This window comes from Podarcis pityusensis (assembly GCF_964106645.2).
Source record: "Podarcis pityusensis genome assembly, chromosome: 6".
Taxonomy (NCBI): domain Eukaryota; kingdom Metazoa; phylum Chordata; class Lepidosauria; order Squamata; family Lacertidae; genus Podarcis; species Podarcis pityusensis.
This window is the reverse complement of record NC_138030.1, coordinates 33,176,053-33,199,241: the sequence shown is the minus strand read 5'-3', so window position 1 is coordinate 33,199,241 and position 23,189 is coordinate 33,176,053. Positions and strand designations below refer to the sequence as shown.

Genomic DNA, 23,189 nt, shown 5'->3' with positions numbered 1-23,189 from the left:
TGAATGGTGACGGCGCGGAACAGTGCACATATGTGCAGACTTAACACATGCAACCTGCAAAATGGCACCAGCCACCTCCACACACTTCTTATTAAGGGGCAGATCCCTACACAGTGCTGCAAACTTGACATATGTTTACATTCACAGCACACTGCTTTATTACACTGCTCTATGAAATTGAACAGCAGAAATTACTCTGCTGAAGTTTTCTTTTTTAGGTTTGTCTGGCATCCTTCAGTTCTGGCAGGGCCTGTAAAATCTGGCTGATCAACAACCCTCGTCTCCTGCACTCCAGAACCTTGTGAGCATCTGTCTGTATATCAAAGACCTTGCTTCTACAAGGGATTAAGCATTACAGTATCTAAGTGAGTGGGCTGAGTTGTGCCATATATTTTTCTCTCTATTGGCATTATGGTGCACACAGGAAAGATGATTATGAATGAACCAGTGCAGTTCTCACTGACGGTGTCTGAGTGGGAACTTTGTTGCATGTTGGAACCATACATGGTTCACTAGGTGTCAATTAGGATAAAATGATAACATCGTTTCTCCCATCAGAACCCAAATGCTTTCATGTATGTGTGACACCTGGTGGATTACTTGTGGGGACCTGATGAAATGAACACAAAGTCCTGTATGTGATTATAGCACCACATACATATCAGAAGAGTTTTGCCTTATAAAATTATTCCCAGAGGACTAGGGCAAAGAAATGTGTGAGTGTGGTTTATAAGGCCAATCTACTTCTATAAATTCTCAATAATAATAATAATAATAATAATAATAGTTTGGGGCAGCTCCCAACAGAACACTACAAACAGAATAACACTTCAAACATTAAAAACTTCCCTAAACAGGGCTGCCTTCAGATTTCTTTTAGAAGTCAGATAGTTGTTTATTTCCTTGACATCTGATGGGAGGGTGTTCCATAGGGCAGGTGCCACTACCGAGAAGGCCCTCTGCCTGGTTCCCTGTAACCTCATTTATTGCAGTGAGGGCCCTTGGCACTGGATCTCAGTGTCCAGGCTGAACGATGGGGGTGGAGACGCTCCTTCAGGTATACTACCTAAGAGAGCAAGAGAAGGAGAAAATGCTGTTTTATATACAGGTCCTGTGTCGCTATTCCCATCCCACAGAGGCAATGTGCTTTAACATTGAATTTATATCGGGTTTAAGATATTTGTGAATGGGGATCATGTTCAGAAAATACACAGCACTACAAATTAAACTGCAATATTGGTAACCCACCAGAGTTCCACGTGCAGGAAAAATGCAGAGTGGGTTCCGTGCCCATTAACATAACTGCAGACTAGAAAATGGTTACCGAAACAGCATTTTTGCCTTACAGCAGCAACCAGTGAAGGAGGTTAGGGCAAGAGACAGTGATTTGCTCAAAGACAACTAGCTAGTTTCCTGGTTTACAGCATAATCCTAAGGACGACTGCGCAGAAGTAAGATCTGTTGAATCCAGTGTGGCTTACTCCCATGTAAGGGGGGCTGGGATTGCAGCCTTATAGTTATTTCATTGTTTATGTAGCAATAGTGTTTCCTATAGTTATACTAGGGCTTGCTCTGTGGGTATGTGAAATGTGAAAGTCAGATGCATTCCTTGAAGCACTTGGAGACTTCTGCCAGGCAAATGCAATGAGTCGGGAATCCCTGGATGTGTCCACTTTGTATTTGTAGGAAATGGAGACATCTGTCAATTTCAGTTTCTCTCAGTTTCTTATTTTTCTTACATTAAGTTTGATTTCAACACATCTGCATGCTTTCTTTTTTAAGGCCTCACCAAAATTCATCATCATTTAAGTGCATATTTTTGTGTGCAATTTTGCTGAATATGCACATATTTCCATGCAGTTTTCCCTGTAATAAAGCATTTTTGTGGGTAGTTTTCACTAACAGGTGCATTTTTGTGCACCTTTCCCCACTGTACACATTTGTGTACCCATTTCTAGACTGAAGAACTACCGTACATCACAAAATCTTGAGAATGAATTTCGAAGAATAGCTGTGTTTCAGTTTGCATATACTTTTCAGAAGTATGAATTTCTCCTTTCTCTAATTTGGAGGCCCAATTCCTCCTTTATATATTTTCTGTAGCAAAAGCATCAACAAACATGAATGCCACAGAAAACTGTGAAGCTGCTCCGTTGTTTTATTTTACTACATTCCATCCATTTCTATTCCACTTTTCTTCCATCCTTTCAAGGCAGCTTACACAGAACGCCCAGGCAGTCTCCCTTGCAGGCAGTGACCCAGCCCAAACCTGCTTAGTATTAGCAGTTAGTATCAGTAGCCCATACTTAGCCCTTGCCCTGGGAGCATTATACTACAAGTAATCAACGTTCCACGCAGCCTTTCTCAGCATAGTACATCCAGGCACTTTGAGAATGGAATTAACCCAGCCTCCTTCCTCCTTCTAGCATGTCTAATTTCAAATGGGTTTCCCCGTTCTCGTAGAGCTAAATAATACACTTGCAAAAAGCTGGTGCAAAAGTGCTCTGGGCTGAAGAAACTTGCTAAGCCTGTAATGAAACTCCACCTTCTCTTCCCCTTCTATGGAGCTCCTCTGCTGTTGGCCAGAAGGTTGCCCTCAGCCAAAGAACAACCTCCAAGAACAAAAGATGGCTGAAGGTTTAATTAAATTTTATATATATATATATATATATATATATATATATATATGGAAGTTGTGTGGCAACATCATCAGCTTCTCTCATATATATATATATATATATATATATATATATATATAACAACAAAGCAGTAAACATTATATTGCTTTACTAAGCTCTTTATGGATGTCCCATTAACTTCTTACATACTGGCATTATAAGATATGTTTTCCCCCTCAATGGACATTTGAATAACTGTTCAACATTTATTTGTGTTTCCACTCACAACTGACATAATTGTGCATCATGTTGTGTTTCTTGTTCAAAAACCTAAACTTGTATGAGAAGTATAATGCAGGTCTAAATAATTGCTGTGTATTGTATGCACAATTAGCTTAATTGCAGAAAGGCTTGGGCATCCAATGATTATTCCCATCCTATTGATCCAATGATATTTGTTCCAGTTCAGGAACAATGATCTGCAACAGCCAACAGAAAATACACAATTTCTGCATCAGGAGTGTTAAATTATAGGACAAGGTCCAATTAAGTCATATTCAGGGTAGAGCCATTGAAATCAATTGATGTAAATTACTTTAATTATTTCAGTGGGTCTATTTTGAGCATGACTAATGCTGAACATCACCCACAGTTATTTGCAGCATCACTGGGGCTCTTGCATATGTATGCACCAGGAAGACTTCATTCCTTTGCTCATGATTTGACCTTAGAGGCCACAAATAGGACATGTTTCTCTTTTAGAATTTTATATTTAGTTTGGCCACATATGAAGTAGTCATTAGTGGTGCCCCAACCCTATGTGCAGCATGGGTTGTATCCAATTCTCATCCTACTCAGAGGAGAGTCATTGAAACAAATGAGTATTACTTAGTTCTATTAATTTTAATTGGTCTATTCTGAGTTGGACTTTGTTGCTAATTTGTTGTTGATTACTAATAACTGAAACTCAGTGGGTAGTAGTCAACAACATTTTACTCAGAGTAGACTCATTGAAATTAATGGACCTAACTTAACATTTCATTGGAGTTAAATGTCATTGCATACAATGGACTTTGATTAACTGTTGACTTCATGTGCGCTTCCTCTGAAGCAGTTGTTGCATGCCCCATTTCTCATAATTTTGGACATTAGTTTACATTATGCTGCCTTAACAGTTAAATATTACCATTTTGACAACTTCCCATTTTTGTGGATGAAGAAGGTAAAGAAGGCATTGGTCAGTAATTGTACACTGTGCAAAAAATTCAAACAGAAGCAAAGTGAAAGTTGTGTAAATGAGCACAGTTGGTAAGGATTCATTGGCAGGCATTTCTCCACTCCAGACTTCTGTGAGAGAACAATATGTGCTAGCAAGCAGATCTATTTTTACAAACTAAGGAATAAATCCTATCAACCTTACTAGTATTGAGCTTTTAGGTCTCTAGGGGCTGTTTGATAACTGGGGCACAGATTCGAGGGGGTATAATTTAAACTGTTGTGTGGGGCGGGCAGAGGGGGAGCAGAGGGGCTGTCATATCATCAGGAATCACATTTCCTAGCCTAAATACAGTGTTCTGGGGCCAGAATATCATGTCAACAACCTAGTTTGTAAGTGGGGGTTTTATATGATAGAAGTGATGTGAGAAATCTCACTTGGAAATATACTATGGCATTTACCAGTCACCATTTACTATGCGATACATTATTTGGGAGGAATCTTATCATGTACTTAACACCAAGTTTGATGAGTTGTCTAATATCTCATCTGATCGGCTTTACAGCTAAAACAAAATTCTTTACAAATTCAAAACATGGAAAATTTCAGAATTTAACTTTTTGTTTTTAAAAAATTTCTTCATAAGGTAGGAGACATGTGAACTGGCTCTTATTGTGGATGGAGGATAATTTCATTCATTTTTAAGTGAACCAGCCAAATTCATATCTCCAGGACAAACACAGAGATTGGAACATAATTATTCCTCAGATTTTGTACTTAATTGAATTTTATGACATAATTTTTGGCTCAGTAAATGTACCAGATGTGTAAAGAAAAGATATATTTTAGGACAATGTGCATTTAGAAATGTGTACATTGAGACAAAATACATGCATTTTGTAATAAAATAAAACACATATTTAAATACATGTTTAAATACAATTTAAATATGAAATTTGCATATGTATTCTTTTAAAAACTGGCGATTAATGTGTGATGGAACAGACGTGTGAACAAACACCTGCAAAACCGGCATGGACCGATCCATCACTAGTTCTCACTTGATGTAGGTTAATGGGCAGACATTGTGCCTAGTACAACCATATCCATTGGAGAGGCAGCTTTCTTCTTCTTGATTACTGTTGAGTCCATTGTGCTTTACCTACTGGGTGGAGGGAGAGAGATTTAATTTCCTGAGAGACTAAACTTCAGTCACTGAAATATTCAATCAAATCAGGATTCATAGTTTTCACACCTAATTCTTTTGCTCTGCTTCCAGGTTCCATGTACGATGGTCTGACTGATGGTCACAGCTATGGAACAGCCCGTGGTTCCTACTATGCCAAAGCTCACACAGGGAGCAACAACTGGGGACATGGGGTAAGGTTTTCTCTAAGAACCATGGGATGCTGATGGTGGGCAAGGGAAGAAACAGTGGTGGGGCTCTTCTGTCACAAAGCAAAAATAGCTTTCTTCCTTGGAAAGGCAATAACTCATTTGAAACAAGAATGATATGTCACTGTTATGCTATATGATGTGTTGTTGAATATATTGACTCAGAACCCAATCATCTGCTTAGATGTGGGGGCCTTTATCAATTTTTTCCCATTTCCCATTAATTCTTCCATGATCTCATTTTTTCCCCCTTTTCTTTTTTCTTCTCTTACTTTTTTCCTGTAAGCACTCTGCTGTATGAAGAAGCCCCTCATCACAGCTTTGCTAGCGTCCCAAGTCGCATTTATATCTGTATCTTGATTTAAATTTATTTCAAAATAGTCCTTCAAAAAAAATTCTGCCTTTTCCAGGGTCGATTGGCTGTCCAATAAGCTTTCATTTAGTCTCCATCTGAATGTTGAGTTCTGCTGTCCTTTTAATTCCAGATATACTGGATTATGGTCCGAGAGAGTCCTAGGTTGTATTTCTGCCCTTCTTGTTCTTATCACTATTTCTTCTGAGATCCATATTGAGTCAGTTCTTCCAGCTGATTAGGCTCTGAGAAATGTGTAAATTGTCTTTCAAACGAGTTTTTATATCTCCATACATCATTCAATTTAAAATTCTCAACCAGATTGAAAAAACCTATAAGTAGTCTCCCTTCTTTAGAATCTGATTTTCTTATTGTTCTGTCCATATCTAGGGAGACTACCCCATTCAAGTCACCTATTAATATTATTTTCTGGTCCATAAATTCAAACATTTTCCCGTCTAATTCTTTGTAAAAGTTTTTTTTTTTTTAAATTGCTGCATAAATCCCCACAATTACTATTCCCCCCCCCTTGTGACGATACCTGTACCACTATCACTCGTCCCTTTTTGTCCTTATATTTTTTTTCGTTTCAAGTTTTTCTTTTATATACATTATCATGCCTCTTTCTTTGCTTTCATCCAAAGAAACAAAGTCCAAACCTGATCTTTTATTTATTAACACTCTTTTATGTCTTCTAGCAGCATGTGTTTTCTGTAAACAAATTATATCCAGATGAATAACTCAGCTTCTCTGAGTTATTCAAGCCCCTTCACCACGGCAAGGCAGTGAACCATGAAGGGGATGTGTTTTCTGTAAACAAATTATATCCAGATTTTGTTTTTGTAAAATATATTCTATTTTGTTTCGTTTCTTTTTATTATTCAGTCCATTAACGTTCCAAGCCAAATCCATTTCTCTGCTTTATTTAGAGTCCTTAAGATTATCTTTATCCTGTTCTCTTCGTCCTCCCACCGCTCCTTTTTCTTCCTCATCTGGTTCAGGTCTCTTTGCTTTCAGCTTTTTCTTATTTCTTTCCCAGAATGTTTCTGCCTCACTTGGGTGTCTACATCTTTGTTTCTTTCCATTAAATGTAAATGAGATGCATTATGGGTATTCCCATCTATAACAGATCTTGTGTGTTTTTAGTGCTTCCGTCAAAAATTTATAATTATTTTTTTCTCTCAAAATTCGAGCTGGAATTTCTTTAAGTATGATTATTCTTTGGTTGCCTATGTGCAGCTTCTTCTCAAAATTGGTCTGTAGGATTCTGTCTTTAATTATCCGTGAATTTAATGTCACCAGACAGTCAGCTGGCAGTTTTTGAGCTTTAGCATAACTCAATTTTACTCTAAAAACTATATATTGACTCAGATCCCAATCATCTGCTTAGATTTGGGGTGGGGGCAGTCATGTAAAGCAGGGACTTGGCCTAGGCTACAAGTCCATTACCATGGGGGGCAAATTGAGGCTCAGTTGTTGGTCATGCTTGAAGACGTTTATGGAACTATATTTTTGCTGTATTTGTGCATTTATGTTATATAGTATGTCAAGATTTCATGAATTTTGCCAGAGCCAGGAAGAAGTAATGTTTCAACAGAGCAAGCAGCATTATGGGTTAATAAAGGAGGGACTCCAGAACTTGACTAGAAACAAACCACAACTTTATTTTTATCTCTATCAAAGATTACAACGGCAATGAAACTAGGAGCAGTGTGGAGGCAAGTGTGCTTAACTTCTAATCAGGCACCCAAGGATACTGTACTGAGATGGCTGTCCTGCCACTCAAAATCAACCCCTGCCTTTCTGGCTCAATCCTGAGCCAGTCCCTATTTGCAATCCTACATGCACAAGCATTCTCCGCCCAGCAGCTTCCCAGTATTGCTGTGTGCAGTCCACCTCGTGCCTCCCACTGAGAGATTGTTGCAGAACTCCTGCTCTCTTCTTCCTTGTGTAAGTCACATTTAAGGATGGTTTTCACTGCCTTCCCAAGCTGCTTCTCATACACTCCTCCTCCTGTCACAGGAAATAGCCAGCTCAGCTTGGTTTCCTTGGCACTCTCACTAACCTCAAAACAAAAACAGTAGCCTTCGTAAACAAACAAGGAAGATGGAGAGCACACACCCCTCCAAAGATGAATCTCATTGCCCTAATGGAGAAGAACCACATCTTTCACTAACCTGGGTTGCCTAAATAATCACCAGCTGTGGGGGAACTTCCTATCCTGGAGAGCATGATGATGGGACAATAGGACATCCCACTGCATACCATGTTTCTCCCTTAGGCTGCCTTTTCTTCTGAGCAATTCTTTGATCATTCTCATTAATGAAACTTTTTATGTTGGCTTTGTCTCTTTGGGATATTGAAGTCTACAACATAACATAAGATCTTCCCTTCCCAGCAATAACAGCATGTGCTCAGCAATAAGTCTCAGGACAGAGTGCATATCTGTCCTGCACCTGCAATGAACAAAAACTTTTGCACTACATCTCTTGCTTGGTTTGACCATCAAATTTCTTAGCCTGATAAAGGGTAGAATTTGTGCAATATCTTCCCTTCCAGTTTTATTTTTGTATGCCTTCTTCCCCTGATCTATTCTACAAAATGAAACACACATAACTGACATTTTCTTCACACACACAGCCACAAAGTGTATGCAGATCATAGTGTAAGCATGCACACTCTCTTGTCTCCCAAATTCAATGTGAAAACTGGCTTCAAGCTGTTTCTCTGCCTCCTATAAAGCTAACTGAATGGGCATCATTGCTTTCCAAAACTCTGCTGTGTATTACATTCCGTAACCTAGGGAGAGATTCTCAGGAGAACATCTTCTCTCATTGCACACACGTGTCACTCGGCTTCTGTATTTCTTAGTTTCATTAGAAATATTTCTTTAATTAGTCATGGAAATGACTACTGCTGAAGCATGTTAAATCTTTTGTAAACGAGGGAATTTACAGGCTGGGGAGAACGAAGGCTACTCATTGCAGAGGGCACGCCTAACAATGTACTGTATAAATTCAAAGTCGGTAATGCTGCAGTCAGACAGATTCAGGCAAACATGAGAGAAGAATCATGCTGTGCAAGTAATAAAGGAGGTGGGAGAGAGAAAGAATAATGGAAGCTGTTGGGTGTTGGTTAAATCCACGGCTGTCTGGGTTTCCCATGACCGGGCCATGTTACAAAGTTGCTGTTTTTCATGGCTCTGCAAATTGGATCCTGTTAAAACATTCAAATAGCCATCATCTAAATGTATTGTACTATGATAACGCTGTCCCTGGTAATCCTGTTTCACCAGCATTATAAGTCTGAGAGATGGAAAGGGAAATCTTTGTAATCTTCTGCCCATACTGCTTGCATCGGGGAATCCTCTGAAACTGGTTGGCTGAGCTGCAATAGTGACGTGGGACGCCACTGAGAGCTAAACTCTTTGCAGCCCAGCTGAAAAGGAAGGAGAATCATCTGTTTATCTGGGGATTAAAGCATCATACCACCCAGACAGATAAATGAGGATCTGTACTGAGCATGAAACGTTTTCCCCCAGTCACCTTGCAGTGAGATTTATGCAGAACTGGATAATTTCAGAGTCAAATGCATTCTCATAACACCAGCCAGTTGAACAAAAATTGGGTTTTTTTTAAACTTGCCTGTGATTGAGGCTAGTGTCAGACAATATGTCAGACATAGGTGTGTTTATTTATTTGTTTTGTATATTAAACAATTCTGCCATGTGGATACCAGGGCAGTATGCAATTCATTGCACTATAAGATGACCCCAAAAATTATGTGTGAGTGTGAGAAGAAACGTTGTCTGAATTCATTTTCACATCCTGCTCAAATTATGACAAAGCTGTCTTTGGATCAATTGATTAACGAGAGCATACAAAATAACAAATTTTATGCATGCACGAATGAATAAATAAATAAATACATAGACACTTGGACATCTGTGCCTTCTGAAAGAGATGGGAAAGTGTCAAAGAAAAATATGAAACAGTGAAGGGAAGAAATATTTCAAATCCAGAGGAAATTGTATTTTATTTTATTTTATTTTTACTGGTTATCCAAGTTTTTCTCTTCCAGTTGTGTGTAACAGACTGGAATGAGTGCATTTCGCAAGCAGGATCTAGGGTGTGCACAATACATCATTCAGAGTGGCACTCCATCATATTTCATTGCCTTGGCTTTCCCCTCTGGCCTGAGAGACACCTCCTCCCATTGTTTGTGCAATTTTATTTTTTTACCTCCACACCATCTGCTGCTCTAGAAGTAACTAAACCACCTGTAGGTTTTTTTTGTTCGGTTCCTATCTTTCTACGAATCGCTTTGCCAGCTATAAAAATTGGAACCACCTAATAAGTAGGCTTAGGGACGCGGGTGGTGCTGTGGGTAAAACCTCAGTGCCTAGGACTTGCCGATCGTCAGGTCAGCGGTTCGAATCCCCGCGGCGGGGTGCGCTCCCGTTGCTCGGTCCCAGCGCCTGCCAACCTAGCAGTTCGAAAGCACCCCCGGATCCAAGTAGATAAATAGGGACCGCTTACTAGCAGGAAGGTAAACGGCGTTTCTGTGCGCTGCTCTGGTTCGCCAGATGCAGCTTCGTCACGCTGGCCACGTGACCCGGAAGTGTCTGCGGACAGCGCTGGCCCCCAGCCTCTTAAGTGAGATGGGCGCACAACCCTAGAGTCGGACACGACTGGCCCGTACGGGCAGGGGTACCTTTACCTTTACTAATAAGTAGGCTCATGAGTGGGTTCAATTCCTGTCTCTCCCATTGACCTATTCAGTTTCCAATTGTCTCTGTGTGTCTGTGTGCGGGTTGTGGTTCACTTTCCCCAGTTAGACAGGGTGGAGAATGATAGGGATCCACTTCTGAAAAGTTCTTGGTGACCACAGCCTCGCACAATAAAAATTATAAACGTGTTATCATGTCACTTAAGTGCTTTGTGAATCATTTTGGTGATATGAACATTTACAATAATTGCTACTTACTTAACTTATGGGGGTGTTAATATATTTAATTAACCATGTTTTAAAAGGAAGATAGACTGCATTTGACTTGGCAAGTGGCAAATTGTGCAGGCCTAGATTACTGAGATAATCCAACACTAAAGTACTGTACAAATTATTATTACTAAGCGGATGATGATTAATAAGGAATTAATATATTTTCCATCTACGTCACCTAGATTGCTATGGGATCCTAAGATACACTTAATGTTATGCTGACATTAACAAGCTGCTGATATACATTAGCAGAATCATTGGATTGCTTGGCCCCAGTCATAGTTTAGAGCAAAATTTTAAAATCCCCATAAACTTCTGCCATCAGAGAGGAGTGCCATTGGTAGGGAGAAGCTAGTATCAATGGTAGCCAGTAAAAGGTAAAGGTAAAGGACCCCTGACAGTTAAGTCCAGTCATGGACGACTCTGGGGTTGCGGTGCTCATCTCACTTTACAGTGAGGGAGCCAGCGTTTGTCCGCAGACAGTTTTTCCGGGTCATGACTAAGCCACTTCTGGCAAAACCAGAGCAGCACACAGAAACACCATTTACCTTCCCACCAGAGCAGTATCTATTGATCTACTTGCACTTTGACAGGCTTTCCAACTGCTAGGTTGGCAGGAGCTGGGACCAAGCAACTGGAGCTCACCAGTTCGCAGGGATTCGAACCACCGACCTTCTGATCGGCAAGCCCAAGAGGCTCAGTGGTTTACACCACAGGACCGCCCACGCTAAAACTGAATCTATGGATCTACTGGGTTCAAAGCATGATGGATCCCCCAAGGAACCTGATTCTAATGCTTTTCAGCTGCTCTAGACTGAAACAAAACAAATGTGAAAAACTTGCCCCTGCCAGCTGCCCTTGTTAGCCACGTGTTAGTGGATCTGACATTGACTGCTTCCATAGCAGTACTCAATAATTCAAGCGGTGAGAGATATTTGCTTAAAGCAGCCACCTTCTGTTGGAAATGGACAGTGGTGCTGGGGTCCGTTGGGACTGGTGGGGCAGGCAGGTCAACAGTGGGTGTAGCCAGAGTCATTGACAGGCAGAGCCAACTAATTCTGTCTTTGTCTGCATCCTCGTCCCTGCTAAGTTCTGCAAGGGACAACAATGGGACTCAGGAGAAAGAAGGTTATAGCCATTGCCATTACCTAGAGTTGTTGTAGTAGAAACAGGCAGCTGGAGGGCTGGCTGAAGGCAAGCTTAGGTTAGTGAGGCAATGCCCCTTCACCTAACAGGCCAACCTCAATTGCAAATGGACTTGGCAGAAGAATGCAGAGAGTCTCTTCACCGAATCACTAGTTCCTTGTTTTTGGTGATCTTGCCATGCACACAAAGTTGGGAGCCAGAACCTGAGCCTATTCAAAAGGTTTGTTGAAAAGAGTGGATTGGCATTTAACCAATCTGGAAGGTATACAGTATATGCCCAAACATATTTGTTTCATGTCAAGCTGCAAGGGTTCAACATGTTCAAGCATTCAAGCTGCCTTTGCATAAAGGGTTTTGTTTTGTGTGGAGGTGGGTTGGGATGGTGTCAGATGTGTTGATTTAGTGCTTTTGATACCCCACCATTTATTTATGGGATCAAATACAATTTATGACCCACTTTTCAAGGAAATTCCCTCACCAGGTGCTTTACAATATGGACATAAAATAAAATATAATTTGTACCATTTGAAGTTATCTATTTCATAACATCAGTAAGAGCCATCACAAAAGCAACAAGTAACCCAACAAATACCTAGACAAACAGGAACCATTTCCACAGCTTGATGTGCAGTAGCCAGTAAAGGCTATGGAAAAAAGATGGCTCTTCAATACTGGTTTAAGAAAATCAAATGATGGTAGGGCTACTATGCTGATCCTCAGGGCCAGCCCACCCAGGAGGAAAGGTGAGGTAACTGCCTCAGGTGGCAAGATTTATAGAGGCGGCAGATCCCACTATCAACCTTACTCTTTGTTCCTGCTGTATATCTCCTCTCACACTTTCTTCCCTGGCAGGATAAGGAACACCATTTTGGGGTCCACGTTGGATGCCAAAATGTCTTGGTTCAGCTGTGCTAATCCTACTGCTGATTCCTCATCCCAGAACCAAACACAGACTGGGAAACTACCAGGACCAGTCTTGGTGGTACGGGCTAAATGAGAGATACCCAAAGGCCGTTATACTAAATTCCACATGGCATTGTGGTCCCCTTCTCCATCATTCTACTTCTTGCACTTCAAGTTGAGTGCTAGCTTGATCAGCTATTTGCTGCTCCAGTGTTGACATTTGCTGCATTCAAACTATGTGGGCTATGTTCAAGGCTGTCTGATCTAGCTTGAATGGCTGGAGACTTACCTTGGCTACACTCTTTTTTTTTTTTTAGTAAGTCATACGCCTTTATAGCAGCAAAAGAGAGAATAATAGAGAGATAGCGACTTGGCACAGATGTTGAGTCCCTGGGGCATTTGCAGCTAACAAAAGCTAGCTATTATGTTTCCATTAAAGACTTAACATATTATTTATGTAAGGCTTCTGTTTTCTTTTGCATTTATTCACATCAAGTGTCTGGAAGGAGAACAAACGAAAAAGACGTTTGTGCACAAGTGTGTTTGTACACTGTTCATTTCGATGTGTTTATGAGAAGGAATTATCAAGGGGGGTATCCTGAATTTTGGAATGGCAGGCTCCTTTTCTGTGCTATTGAGTTGTTAGCATGTTCTTCTTCCCAGTGAAGCTTGGGAGCTGTGGATGCCAAGTTATTAGCTCTGGGAAGACACCTTTCTGCTAAACAAGTTCTTAGAAACAAGTCAATGCAAGCACAGCTTGGGTGGAGTGAGATGCACAAGATTTATCCTGCAGAGATGTGGAAAAACAGCTTCTATGGTGTTAAAATAAGCTCATTATCAAAACCAATGTTTGAATTTTGCTATAAGCTGAACCCTGATATCACAGGCTCCAAGGTTCTGCATCTCATTCTTTCCCAGGATTCTAGCTGGTGGTTTGTTTTTTAATAGACAGCATTGCAGTTGCTCTTTTATACTGAAAGCATAGATCTACTTTTGCTCTTCAGCTTTCTTTTCTTTTTCCTGCCATGTCAGATAGCAGATGGTCTCTCAGTAAGATGGACAGGAGAGGGCCATAGCTTCTCACGTTTAACAGGAAAGGAAAATGTTCTGTCTCCAACAAGGACACATTCCTCTCAGGGAAAGCTTTGTGTCAGCGAAACACTTCCCTGAGTTTGGAAGACTAAGGCATAAATTTGGGTGCATTTTAACTGGAATAGTACTCTACACAAGGAAGAAGGTCTCAGAGAACCCACTGAATCCCAGTGATGCAGTAGAGCAGGCTTCCTCAACCTTGACCCGCCAGATGTTTTGAGACTACAATTCCCATCATTCCTGACCACTGGTCCTGCTAGCTGGGGATCATGGGATTTGTAGGCCCAAAACATCTGGAGGGCCAAGGCTGAGGAAGCCTGCAGTAGAGCAAAACTGGTGTGCATGCTTAAAAAACAAACTCAGAAGTTACGACATTAACACTTTGGTTGAATGCATCATGTTAGGGACATAATTAGCAGCTGTCTCACAGACACTTAGGACTCAGCTAGATTGGCAAAGAAAAAACGTTGTATATGCGATATAAAACTGTGACACCAGATGGCACTGTGGAGTCCTGTCTTTCCCTACTGGATTTCCCTGTATGAGTTTACAATGCATTTAACTGAAACACTTCTTTGATGTGTCTAGATCTAGCCTTAATATGTGTGCTAACTGAAAGCAAAACTCCTAGTGAATACAGTGGGATTTATTTATCCTGAGTAAACACTATGGGATGCTGCTGCACATTCTGGTTTCACTATTTATTTATTGCATTTCTAAAACCTACCCTTTAGGCAGAATGCCTCATGGAGCAGCTTACAAATATCTTAGTAGGTCCCTGCCCTCAGGCTCACCATCTAAAAGGACATGATACATGAAGAAAAGGGGGGTGGGAGAAAGGAGGGAAAAGCAAGCTCAAGCATAAATTACTGAAGTTGTTATTGTTACATGGATACATGTATGTACCATATTTTTCGCTCTATAAGCCGCACCAGACCACAAGACGCACCTAGTTTTTGGAGGAGGAAAACAAGAAAAAAAATATTCTGAATCTCAGAAGCCAGAACAGCAAGAGGGATCACTGCGCAGTGAAAGCAGCAATCCCTCTTGCTGTTCTGGCTTCTGTGATAGCTGCACAGCCTACATTTGCTCCATAAGACGCACACACATTTCCACTTACTTTTTAGGAGGGAAAAAGTGAGTCTTATAGAGCAAAAAATACAGTATATTCTGCTTGAAATGTGTGGTAAAAGAGTAACCTTCAAATGAGCACACAAATAGCCTTGAACTGAATGAATCCATACTATGGTGTTTCACAGTCTGTCTCCTTCTCTTAAGAGAGTTACTTTGCCAGAGAGGGTTAGAGATACTCTAATTTTGAAGATGGTTCAACATGTTTACACTGTAGGCCAGGACATACTTGAGATTCTTCACAAATCCAAATTTCTGAACATATGTTCATTAAGTAGATGCAAAAAGCCTCAGTGAGGTGGGGGGGAAATGAGAATTTATTAGGAAGTTCTTAAATTGCTGCACTGAACTTCAGTGAATTGTTGAGACAGCTCTGGCCTGTGGTTGCAATTCTCTATTTTATTTGCACTTTTTGTCATTTCCCCTCTACTTTGTTGTTGAGAGCGGAGGGGTAAAAATACACTCGGTTCATATTAATGTGTAACGCTGTGATGAGAAAAATCCCAAGGGGTGCTGAGTAGAGTGAAATTCACCAGCAATGTGAAATGACTTGCTTTAGGCAGAGCCATTATGAGACTAGATGAAGGCAGGAATTGGTTTCGTCCAGAGCAACCTAAACTGTCCTTCTACCAGATGTGTGTTTGTGTGTTGGATTAGGAGGTGCTCCATCCAATTCTGGCAGCCTCCCACTGGCCACCAGTCTCATGGAAGGCTTTGCAGTATCCTTAAAGGGGTGTTTCACATGTGGGGATGACCCAGGCCAGGATCTGTGGCACAGCTGTTTGGGGATCCAGGCCCCATTGCTGCACCAGCCTGATTCAGGCCTGATCATCCTGCTCCCTGCCCCTTTCGCTATAGCTTCCATGAGTAAGAGGACGGTAGATCTGGCTATGGCTCCATAAAGCAGCATTGGTGGGGTGTGGCAGAAAAAGAGTGCCTCCTATATGGTGCAGAAAGCCTTAAAAAAAATCTTGGCCCAAATATTGGTGATGGGTGTGCCATGTGGACTTTGCTTCAGGTAGCAAAATGTCTTGGGCTGTCACTGCTTCTACTGAACATGGCTCATTCATTCTTCCTCTCAAAGGTAATGATTGGAATGCTACTTTCGATTAGGGTGGTTACTTATGCATCCCCCAGATAGAGGAAATACATAAAATTTGCATAGGATATTTTTTGTATAGAGATGCATTTTTTTTAAATAAAAAAAAGATATTCTAATTTAAATAGAAACACATAGAGGGGAATACTGATCAGTGTGCTGACAAGTAGTAACTATTGATGGGCAGTGTCAAGGCCCCTGCTTTGCCTTCTTAGGGTACTTCATCTTTAAGCTGGGCTTGGACTGGACAGCCCTTCGAATGGAAGGTTGTCCAGTATAAGAGCACATGGCCACTCTACTTTCATTGGACATGGTGCTCAGTACCTCTCAGGGATCTAAGTGGTCTTTGTAAAGCAAGTGAAATTCTAACTTTGACCCTTGTATTTCCTATTCTTCCCCTTCTCCCTCTCCCTAATCTCCCCCAGCTGTACAATGGAACCCTCAAAAGAGAAGCTGAGAACAAACGCTACAGCTCCTACAGCCAAATGGACGGCTGGGGCAGCCGGAACTACAACAAGGTCTGTAGCCCAACTGTTCCTGGCAGTGATTACTGCCTTGTGCAGACTATGAAGAGTAGCCGGAGTGAGCCAGACCTCTACTATGACCCTCCAAGAGGCACGCTGAGGAGAAACCAGAGTGGAAGCCGTGTGAGTCACAAGACCAGTATGCATCGTCATAGCCTCTACAACAGCACAAGCAACAACCAGCATGGAATTACAACTGCAACAAGGCCAAACAAAGTAGTTCCAGTCCGCAGCCCCTCTTGCACCTCTGCCAGCATGGTCTATGTACAACCTGTTGCTAGCAGCAAGCAGGATGCAGTCTATGGACAGGTTAACTCAAAGTAAGTTCTCATGTGTGTCCTTTCTGCTTGTGATTTCTTCTTCATGGTATGCAGGGCAATTTACTTGGTTTTCATCACCATGCAGAAAGAAAAGGTTTGCCAATTCTGAATCCCATCAGAACCTTATTCTGGTGTTTTGCCTCCTGATTTTTTGATGTGGCTTGTATGAATCAAGACTTGAGCCATTTAGTTTGCAATCCTAAACAAGCTGGACTAGACACAATGGAGCTTCTAAGTAACCATTCATAGGATTGCACTGTTTGGATCTCAGTTGGAAAGGAAGAATTCTATGTTAAAGAATCTAACTTGACACCACATTTAACAGATCATTCATCTGTGACACTAATAATGGCAGTCAGATATTCAGCACCAATAACATATGCCTCTTCTCTATCTGTTCTTCCCAAGTAAAGAGTTATGAACTAAAGGTTTAAGTGAGGTTCAAGTAATTAGTTTAGCCTACTAGTGGTAACTTTAAAATGTCTTAAGCTTTGGAGTAAAGAAAATTCCAGTGAAAACTGATGTATTGACCCTTCAGTTAGATTTATTCTGTGAACAGCCCTGAGACTTGCAGGTATAGGGCAGTTTTTTATTATTATTATTATTATTATTATTATTAATAATAATAACAACAACAACAACAATTTTGAGGTATGTGACATGGAAACCAGAAAAATTGTTTGGAACTCTATGGAACTTTAGCTTAAAAGTCTTGTTACACCTTTAAAGAACAGAAAATGGCACAAGCTTTTATGAACCAGAGTCTACTTCTTCAGAGGCCTGAAGTGTTATCCTAAGCAGACAAGTATGGGCTGCTGCATACCTGCTAACTCAGGATAACACTTCAGACCTATGGCAAAGTGGATATTAGTCCACAAAAGTCTATGTCATAATAAATGTGTTAGTCTCTATAGCACCACTCATGACTTTTTTGGGTGTGTGAGGAGGAGATTCTGCCACTCTGGAGTGTCAAATTAGTTGCCCTGCCCAAACTTCTCCCTAAGAAAAGGCTAGTTACCATTGAAAATATTATTACAGATCTGGTTTATTATAGAGCTTTTAAAAAATGAGAGAGCCATTTCAGCTCATGAAGATTCATCAGCAGCATAACTGTTGAGTGAGAAACACTGTCCTCTGCCAAATGTCTCTCAGGAGTGGTCTCTTTGTAGCACCTTTCCTGATAGGGTGTGGTTCACCTTGTAGAACTGGTTCAGATTTGGGAGTTGTCTGTCTTGAAGCACTGGGCCTGGTTGCTGAATCTTCTTGCCAGTTGAACTTGTTCTTGTTGGGGAGTTGTCTCCTTTCTAGAATTGAGACTATCTGCATGGTTCTGAAGCACTGTAGAACTTGAAAATTCAGTCCAGTATCTAATTTGGAGAGGATCGGATGCCACTGGTAATGCCAATTTTTTTTTCCAAGGGAAACAGCTTCTATAACCTATAGGCATCTGGAAACAGAATCTTCAAAGAAACAATCTTCAAATTGAAAACTGTTTTTAAATAATCTGGTGGGCAGGACAAGTGGGGGAGATGGGCCAGCTGCTCTTGGTTCTGCAGAGACGTCTCTCATTCCATTATAAATAATAGTTGTGGTGTCTTTGGTGACATCCCCAAAGCTCCATGCCCATTGTAACTGAACTGGTCAAACTCCCCTAAATCTGCCTCTACTTCTAATCTCAGAGTGGGTAATTCACAGGTCTACATGGTCTTGAAAAACCTCTGACCCCATCCTTCTTTCTTGAGATCCCACAGGAGGATCCCTCCAAGATTGTGCAAGAACCCTGGTGTGGGTTCACTGCTCTCCAGGCCATGCACTGCTGGGCAAAGTCACTTCACATGGAGTGTGTCCGGAACAAAGCTTGTCGGTCCCTGGTCATCCTGCAACCGCATTCCCCCCCTCCCTGTTTATGACCACAGAAGGAGGAGAGGTGCAGAGATGGATAGCTATGAAAGAACATGTCTAAACTGAGAGGCTACCCTATTTGTTATATTTACTAAACATTTTTGTAATTGCTGTATTCACAATAGAGGAAGCAAAGTGGTTCTAGGATATGAATGTGTAGTGGCTTGTAGAAGAAAATTCTTTCGGAAAGTAACTTTCTTACTTGGTGGGAAAGCCCTTAGCTTTTGCTTTCAAATAAAATATGTTAATTTGCCTAAACTACAGAAATGGTAAGGGATTGTGCTTTTTTATGAAACAATGCCCCCGGGGCTTGGTGCAATGATCACTAGGGTTTTTGGTTTGGTTTGGTTTTTGCAAAATGTTCCGGTGCATGTTCATAGTTATTCCTGGTGTCCTGAAAACCTACTAAGTGGCACATTGCATAATAGAGCACCGTGTACCTACAAATTTGGGACAGGCTGAGGACTGAGAATGGTTATCAGTTGAGACTTGAGAATTGATTTATCTCTGGGTGTAAAACATTCCAGGATGGATTGCTACACCTAAGTATGCCAAACATTTGCTCTGATATTCCAGCTCCATCAGTTAAACAACATGCTTATAGAATTATTTCTACTTTGGATATTTTATCAGGATCAAGCAGAAAAGCACTTTGTTTTTTCTCTCATTAGCTATTTTAAGACTTGCCTAAGACTGAATAGATGGTTGTGGGCCCCAGGCACAGTGAAGCTGTGGGTGGTCAGCCCCAAGCCTTGTAGAATTGCAATAAATGCAGGGAAACCACTTGAGATTTATACAGGACACAACTTTATTGATTACAGATGTCAACAGGTTTTGGGTGCAGGCACTGGGTGTGTAACCTGGTTCAACCAGCCCAGTTGCTGGTTGATTATTTTGGCAGGGTTAACCAAGGTTACGAACCACCCTATGACACACACCAAATCAAGGTGACCCCACCTGTGATCACCTGACCTGTCAGCACCCATCTGGGGGCCTGGACAGAAGCACCTCCACCCTGAATCCCTTTGATGGGATACCAATGTTTCTAGTCCAACACAGATTATTAAAAAAGGAATCACAACTGGTAATTTGAGATTCACCTGAAGAAAAAAAAGATTCGCCCGTGATCTTCCATATGCACTTGTAGTGCAGAACTTGGCAGCTGCTTTTGCATGTGGCAGATGTAAATAGGTTTTGTATGAGTACACCGTGCTATCTGTGGCGCCATGCTGCAGCTCCTAGTCAAAACTCCAAGACAAAATAACTTAAGCATGTAGCTATGTACATTCACATTTCCAAGGTCTACAGGCATACAACCATGGCTTTTTTTCTTGGGGTACTCAAGGGTATGCAGTACGGGCATATTCTTCACCCCCCCCACACACAAGTGTTAAAAGTGTGACACTTATTGTAACAACTTCATGGTGAGTACCAGCACCTTTTTTCCTATAAGCACTGCTTATAAATGATTGTGTTGGTACAGAATTATCCTATGCTACCCAACTCTTGGGTGGTAGCAAGTACTTTGGGACCATAACACTTGATTGGGAGCCGCCCAGAGTGGCTGGGGAAATTCAGCCAGATGGGTGGGGTATAAATAATTATTATTATTATTATTATTATTATTATTATTATTTAGAATGAGGTAAAATTGCATTGCTACCATGCAAGCCAGATGTCTTAGAAGATTGTTCACTTGGTCCTTTCCCTGACTTAGTTTTCTATCCAGTTGGATAACTTCTATACTGGGGTCTAGTTAGGTGGGTAGGTAGAAAAGAATGACAGGACAATTTTATGCTAAAATAGGAACTGAAGAGGAAATGAGGCTGGATTATTGCTAAAAGGGATGAGGATGGGATAAAGGTTTTGACCCTTTAATTTAGGTGAATCATTTACATCAGGCATAGGCAAACTCCGGCCCTCCAGGTGTTTGGGAGTACGATTCCCATCATGCCTAGCTAACAGGACCAGTGGTCAGGGATGATGGGAATTGTAGTCCCAAACATCTGGAGGGCCGGAGTTTGCCTATGCCTGATTTTACATTATGGGAAGTGGTGTCCATTCAATATGGTATAGAAGAGATGGTGGGATGGTTTTATTGAGCAAGGAGGTAGCTAGAATCTTAACTTTAGTGTAATCTTGTTATTTTAATCTTAATGTTGTATATTTACAACTTTTTGGTTGATATATAGTGTTTACATAGCTCAAATGGTGGGATTTATGCACTGTTCAGAGTTCCTGTACTTCCCTGTTGATACTTGTCACCTAGATAAGAAGAGGATGTAACTTCTTCCACTATTTTGCTATTAAACTGCTAGGAATCTGCCTCACAGTGAATGACATTTCCTTCCCCTTTTTATGTTTAGAATAGTCAATGATGAGATGGATTATGGAGCAATGACTATTCAGAAAGCCATCCAGTTCCTGTGTTCTTCAGATGAGAAGTACCATGCCATGGGGGCTTATTACCTGCAGCACACCTGTTTTCAAGATGAATCTGCCAAGCAAGAGGTAAAGTTATTCCTCACTACTTCAGCTGTGTGTGGCTTTGTAGGAGATGCTTTAATGTGTGGAATTATGTCAGGACTCAAGTTTCCTGTAGCTCCACCAGAAAGAAGAGGAAGTCAGATTGGGAAGAGGTATCTTGTCCATTCAACACTAAGAGGTAATACTAGGGATATAAAAGGGGCTTCACCATTAGTGCATTGGGTGCACTTTTTGGATAGTTATTAGGCACACACAAAGCTCTACTTCTCTGCAAATAGTTTATGTTTAAACTTCCAAACATACAACTGTTCAGAGCATCAGCAAATGACTTCAAAATTCTTGGCATAGGTTCAGATGTGGTTATTTGAATTGATGCAGATGCATATGAGTGATTATGTTTTTTTGGGTTATTTCCCGGTAATGATAATTGAAATATAGTTGTTTTAAATTTATGTTTTCAAGAAGTGTGTCAGAATTGCAAATTCAACTGAGAAAACTTTCATTCTGAGTATTTGAATTCTAAAACAGCACCAACGTTAGCATGCATCAGTCAAATCCCACAAATGTATCAAAATTCAGCTTCGAAACAGTTAGGATATCCACTTTTGTTCCTTCAGAACAAATTGGTTATCCAATTCTGAAATTCTCACTGATCACACTTGGAATACTGTGTCCAATTCTGGGCATCACAATTTAAGAAGGATGTTGACAAGCTGGAACGTGTGCAGAGGAGGGTGACCAAGTTGATCAAGGGTCTGGAAACTAAGCCTCATGAGGAGTGTTTGAAGGAGCTGGGTATGTTTAGCCTGGAAAAGAGGATGCTGAGAGGAGATATGACAGCTAACTTCAAATATCTTAAGGGCTGTCACGTGGAGGAGGGAGTATGCTTGTTGTCCCCTGCTCTGGAGGGTAGGACTCGAACCAATGGCTTCATGTTTCAAGAAAGGAGATTCTGGCTAGACATTCGGAAAAACTTTCTGAAAGTAAGAGCTGTTCAGCAATGAACAGACTTTCACAAGAGGTGGTGGACTCTCCTTCCTTGGAGGTTTTTAAACAGAGGTTGAATGGCCATCTGTCATGGATGCTTTAGTTGAGATTTCTGCATTGCAAGGGCTTGGACTAGATGACCCTTGGGGTCCCTTCCAACTCTAAGGTTCTATGTGTTATGTACTGAAGTTCTCACCCTGGGCCAGCAGGGGGATACTGTAGATAGTTTTCACTCAGGTCCACACATGCAAATAAGGGATTGAAAGTGACGTTCAGTGATTGGATAGTTACAGAAAGTGGTTACAGTTGTGTTGTAGTGGAGCTTTATATAAGCAGGCTGGCTGAACCCTTCAGTTCAGTTCTGTTCTGACCTGTGAATCAACAAGAGCTGTTTGAAGAATCGCTTTGTTGTCTGATATGTTCACCCACAACTTAACACTATGATTCTATGAAAGTAAGCTGTCAAACAAATATTTGACTTGCAGAACCAGGCATTGGGTTCCCCCACCCCAACCCATGCAAATAAGAGACCAATGAGGCTGGTTTTGGGGTCAAAACACACCACAACTTTATTGAATACAGTGGTACCTCGGGTTACAGAGACTTCAGGTTACAGACTCCGCTAACCCAGAGATAGTACCTCGGGTTAAGAACTTTGCTTCAGGATGAGAACAGAAATTGCGCGGTGGTGCAGAGGCAGGGGGAGGCCCCATTAGCTAAAGTGGTACCTCAGGTTAAGAACAGTTTCAGGTTAAGTATGGACCTCCAGAATGAATTAAGTTCTTAAGTTTGGCTTGGGCATGGGGCAATCAAAATACTTCCAGCCCAACTACTGGAAGTGATGCGTGGCCAATCCAGATGGGGGGTTCCTAAGATTTACATTAAATAGGATGACCCCTGCAGGGACCGCCATCTGGGAGAGTGCCTTCGGGCCTGGCCCCCACCTGGGCATGCAGACATGGCCACTCCCCCTGGATCCCTTTAACGGGATACCCCAGCGTTTGGAGGGGCAGATG

General features: G+C 41.2%; 1 protein-coding gene and 1 long non-coding RNA gene across 2 annotated transcripts in view; both read left to right on the top strand.

Annotated features, from left to right (window-relative positions):
• Window positions 1-23,189, top strand: part of PKP1 (plakophilin 1) — a 48,373-nt gene that overhangs the window by 8,189 nt on the left and 16,995 nt on the right. The window contains exons 2-4 of the mRNA XM_081009817.1: window positions 5,114-5,214; window positions 16,379-16,797; window positions 21,066-21,210. Of these exons, the coding sequence (XP_080865943.1) occupies window positions 5,114-5,214; window positions 16,379-16,797; window positions 21,066-21,210 (665 nt within the window). The remainder of the gene's footprint in view (window positions 1-5,113; window positions 5,215-16,378; window positions 16,798-21,065; window positions 21,211-23,189) is intronic.
• Window positions 6,421-11,072, top strand: LOC308479353. The gene is made up of 3 exons (XR_013987635.1): window positions 6,421-8,018; window positions 8,141-9,941; window positions 10,317-11,072. It is a non-coding gene; the product is annotated as an uncharacterized lncRNA (long non-coding RNA).